Source organism: Anopheles darlingi, chromosome 3 (assembly GCF_943734745.1).
Source record: "Anopheles darlingi chromosome 3, idAnoDarlMG_H_01, whole genome shotgun sequence".
Classification (NCBI taxonomy): Eukaryota; Metazoa; Arthropoda; class Insecta; order Diptera; family Culicidae; genus Anopheles; species Anopheles darlingi.
This window is the reverse complement of record NC_064875.1, coordinates 24164150-24168896: the sequence shown is the minus strand read 5'-3', so window position 1 is coordinate 24168896 and position 4747 is coordinate 24164150. Positions and strand designations below refer to the sequence as shown.

Below are 4747 nucleotides of genomic sequence, written 5' to 3'. Positions count from 1 at the left end.
AGTTGATGGAAGTCTCCCGACTACACAAGATTATCTTTATAATGGAGCTCTGGCATGCATTGAGTCATCCATTGCATCAATCGTGCAAAGGAGGAGAACGTAGGTCTTTTACTTATTCGGCCTCGATGGTGAGCGTCTCGCGTTTGCCTTTAAATCGAACCTAAACCTTCTCGACTTCGCTGACGATCGTGACGAAGTGTGTCGAGGTCGATTGTTGAGTGAATTGTGATCGCAACCATGCACAGTGTAAAAAGCGCATCAAGAATGTCTTTGTCAAGGCGCGTCTCTGTAAAAACAAATACATCGTAAGTGGTTGTGAGCAATCCTCACTTACTCAGTCAGCTACTACATCATCACTAGCCCACTATCAGTTGGTTTGGTGCATCTGTAATCATTCGTTGGCTGACGGGCGCCTCGTCGGTTTGCATGGAATGTGCAGCTGCTGTATCCAGTGACATCATACCGTGTGATGAGTTCGACGATATAGCATAGGGCGTTGGGAATTCCAGCCAGAATGATCATTACTGTATCCGAAACGCGTTGGCGAGTGATGATTCATTGCCCGAGCAAGCGATTTGTGGACCTTTTTGATCAACCAGTTCAGAGCGAACGGCGTTAAGAACAACCTGCTCATCGGTTTCTTAGGTACGATCGTTCTCATCATAGCATAGGACTGAGGAACAGTTGGAAGCTGTGTTGTGTTAGTAGTGTACGGGCGGAACAGCTGAGCGGCAAACGATCGAAGCGTTTGTGGTGTATTTTGACGTGGCGTATCGCGTTCTGACGTTCGCATGGTGCACAATAAATGTCCATACAGAGTTCGGCCTTTGCTCCGCAGAAATGATGCACCTCTGAATTGACATGTTTTAATAGCTCATCAAACCACGTTTTAATTAATGTATTAGATGCTCAAAAAAGATAGATTGTATTGTATGTTTAAATACATTTAGAAATAAGAGTAGCAGTTAATATTGAATTAAAGTCTAACGCAAGTAGCGTTTATTTCGAACAAAATGACATAACCTTCTGGTTAAGGCGATAAGCAAGCAACTGTTACTCTGTTCCGCTAGTTGTATGGAAATTCCGAAGGAGATAGGGAGAGACTAACCAATACCTCGACAATTTGTCGGGCAAACCTTGCTGATGTTAGGAAATCCCTAACCTAAACATGAATGAAACAAATAACAAATTCTGTTGTTATCATGACGCATCATCTTACATTCTATTGACGCATCATCTTACCTACGACGTACACCTGGAGTTCGGGGAATTCCTAGTATGCATCGGACCGTTAGTACACATCACACTCACATCATAAGGCGTAAAATTGACTCTTGAGCTCCATTGGGAACCAACCCAATCTGTGTGTGTGTGAGTGTGTATCGTAGCCAACTCTGCAGTCTCCTTATAAATGGAGCGGCAGATCATACCGCTCTTAGTTCTAAGCCTCCGTTCTGTGCCTTAGTAAGTCCTCCGATCATTCGAGCGGAATTCATAAATTGCTTGCCGTATGCCTCTCCGTCCATTGCAAGATTGCATTTACCTACTTGAAAGATGGCGTACAGTAAAACCTTCATTTGCTCGTTGATAGCAATCAATGTGTGCAGTGTTTTGTCTCGTAAGTAACACTAACATTGCCAAGGCATTATGAGCTGCACAAAGATGAGCTTTACTGATATAGTTTCCGTTCCATCATCGATTCACTACAGAGACCGATCCTGCCTGCACCACACCTACTCGCAAAGCGGGATTTTGTGTGGAAATCGAACGTTGCCGTAACATCCATTACATTCTTCGGTCACCTACACCACCTATTAAGGGCATTCAGAGCTACATAGATCGTGCTGCCTGCACTCTACCCGGTGTAGGGCGAAGCATATGCTGCCAACCAACGGAAATCGTTCATCGACGACCATTACTGCCCGAGGACTGTGGTGATAGCATCTTCCAAAAGTTATCGCAAGGCAATGAAACTGACCCATTCGACTATCCGTGGATGGTGGCGCTTCGGTACTCGAAAAATGGTTTACTAAAAGATTGCTGCGGAGGATCGTTGATCAACAGTCGCTACGTATTGACGGCGGCGCATTGTGTGCAACCTCGGGACGGTTGGATGCTGTAAGGATTGAAATGAAGAGAAAAGATTGATAGATTCATTCTTTTGGGCTAATATAATTGGTTTCTTTTTTCGTGCCTCTCCAACAGATCGAAAGTACGGCTTGGGGAACAGGATAGAAGCAAACCGATTGATTGCATTGTTTATAGCAATGGAGAAAAATCTTGTGCCGATCCACCAATCGATGTAGAAATAGAATCAACGGTCGTGTATCCTCAGTACAATTCGGTAGCTCTTTTGCATGACATAGCCTTAATTCGAATGGCACACGAAGTCTCATTCAGCGGTGAGTGAACAGATTAAAACATTTACTACGTTATGAGATGATCATGCATTTAAGCTTCATTTCGCCTTTCGATTACAGATTCTATTCAACCGATTTGTCTGCCAGTGCGCCAGGATGTTCGAAATTTACTTCTACCAAGATACATTGTGACCGGTTGGGGTATGACTGCGAACAAATCGTCCTCCAATGTTTTACTGCAGGCAGTAGTGGAACCGGTACCGATACCGGAATGCCAACGAACAATAGCCGAACATGGATTCTTTGTGGACCTTTCGGAGGACTATCACATGTGTGCTGGTGGAAAAGACCGGGTTGACGCTTGTAGAGGCGATTCAGGTGGACCATTGGCTTTCTACGTTCGAAACGTAGGCGCACGATTCGTCCAGTATGGAATTGTATCGGCCGGTATTAATGCTTGTGGGAAAGCAAGTGTCCCAGGAATTTACACTCGTGTGTCGAGCTACATGGATTGGATAATGGCTAGCATACGTCCGTAAACAGAATCCTCCGGAATATGTAATGCCACGATAATCTAAAAGATACACGTTCAAACTCATTCTAATTGCCCTATTTGTTTAGACAGTATTTTGTTGAATCACCAAGTCAAATTATGTTTAAAAAATTATAGTTTTTTGTTTAAAAATGCGTCGTTGTATCATTACCATCTTTACCCTGTCTAGAATACATGCGAAATAATTGGAAAGATACAGACGTTTTGAATAATGACGAGTGTATAGCTTCTCAACGATTGTGGCTGGGCAGAAATTCCCAAACAATAACAAATGTATTCCGATTGTTTCGTAATCAAGAACTATCAAAACGAGTAGTTTCTTTTTCCTCGAACTAATGCCACTTGAGAGGTTTGAAATATCGTTATTCAATTTTAGATTATTTTAGGTAACACAACTTTACAACTGAAAACTAATAACAGTTTAAAAAAGCGCAAGAAAAGTGTTAATATTATTGGTATCTTAAATAAGACTAATGTTACAGCTGCTTTCTATTATCAAATGAAAATGAAATAAAATCAAAAAAGGATATAAATTCGTCTGGTCCTTACCAGATAATATCAATCCTTGTTTATGCACATGGAAGGTGAAAACGGAAAAATCGTAATGAGAAACAGAATTTGACCCCCTCTAAACGCGATAATAAAGTTGCGGCAATTGCAGGGAGTTTATACACTTAAGCCTCTACCGGTCATAGTATACGAGAAGTGATTGTTTGTTGGAATACAATACCAAAACTCTATTGTATACACCATCATCTTCCCGTAAATAAACAATTAACGATTGAAACAACTCTATCCCCTGGTGACTTGAGACCCACCAACTCCGGACGGAAATTATGTTATCCTGTCGTGCAATCGTAATCCACGCTAGCAGCAAAGCACAATTACATCTCCCTCCCGAGCCACGGAACGATCGTAAATCGGGCGAGAAAATTACGATCCTAATTTCAAAGCCATCGCCAAGACTTTGCATACCAATGCTCGCTCGCGTGGTAAGGCGATCAGCAGGAAAAAGAACATTTCTCAATTAATACTTTTACCCCCGGCCCGCTGCTTGCGCTGCTGCAATTGGAGGGGGCCGGGGGCACATAAATTTGCGTGTTTGTAATTAAAACTAACCTCCTGCCTGGCGGAAAAATCAGGCCATCGTTGCGATTGGGAGATGGTGGCCGTGCAAACGTGCAGCGGGCTGCAACAAAGACCGGCACAGCGAAACCCCATTAACGCGCTCGCTCGCTTTCTCGTTATTAATTCCGTTAACGTATTTCTCGGTCCTGTGGCATGCTGGTGGCATGCGCGCACCCGCTAGCAGCTCATCGATGGCCGTCCGCCAAGTGGGTTGGGCGCGCAGTTCCGCGCACGGAAAATGGAACAACCGCTGCGCCAGCACTGCAACTGCAAATCGTGGTGTAGCAGAAGCAGCGAGCGGAACAATATCTCAGCAGCACTTCCATTTACGGTTCGACATCTTTGAATGGGGCTTCGAACCGACGATTTCTCCATTATTTGCTGGGATGCAGCGACCTATGAAGGCTATACACAGACCGTGATGCAGCTAAGCTTTTTGTTCTGGTTTTCATTTAAAAACCCGAATAAACAGTATAACAACTAGAATGGAAATTCCTGAAATATTGTGTGACGGAGAATAAAAAGGTTTAAAAATATTGAGTGAAACCAAAAAATCGAAAATAACATCGAAATAACATTTATTCTGTGCAACACTGTAACCACTGCAATCTGAATGCATAGCATACTACTACAACCGAATTGAAGGTCCTTGCCTTGCGCGAATACGTGCTCGACGGTTTGTCACTCTGGCTGGTGGGCAGATTGT

At 43.4% G+C, this 4747-nt stretch overlaps 1 protein-coding gene across 2 annotated transcripts; it reads left to right on the top strand.

The window, feature by feature from the left end:
- The first annotated feature begins 401 nt into the window (after positions 1-401).
- LOC125956629 (serine protease easter-like) lies at positions 402-3482 on the top strand. 2 transcript variants are annotated; one of them, XM_049688697.1, is made up of 5 exons: positions 402-645; positions 1262-1618; positions 1710-2118; positions 2206-2402; positions 2481-3482. In XM_049688697.1, the coding sequence occupies exons 2-5, from the start codon at positions 1555-1557 to the stop codon at positions 2897-2899; spliced, it is 1089 nt and encodes a 362-aa protein (XP_049544654.1). In that variant the 5' UTR covers positions 402-645; positions 1262-1554; the 3' UTR covers positions 2900-3482. The 2 variants fall into 2 exon arrangements, with proteins under 2 accessions (XP_049544654.1, XP_049544653.1); XM_049688696.1 differs by having other exon boundaries at positions 402-1618.
- Positions 3483-4747: the final 1265 nt, after the last annotated feature.

Excerpts from the sequence above, each read along its gene's own strand:
- LOC125956629 (XM_049688697.1), top strand. The coding sequence starts at position 1,555 with ATGGCGTACAGTAAAACCTTCATTTGCTCGTTGATAGCAATCAATGTG. Across the intron at positions 2,119-2,205 it reads CCTCGGGACGGTTGGATGCT|ATCGAAAGTACGGCTTGGGG; the intron begins GTAAGGATTGAA and ends CCTCTCCAACAG. Across the intron at positions 2,403-2,480 it reads ACACGAAGTCTCATTCAGCG|ATTCTATTCAACCGATTTGT; the intron begins GTGAGTGAACAG and ends TTTCGATTACAG.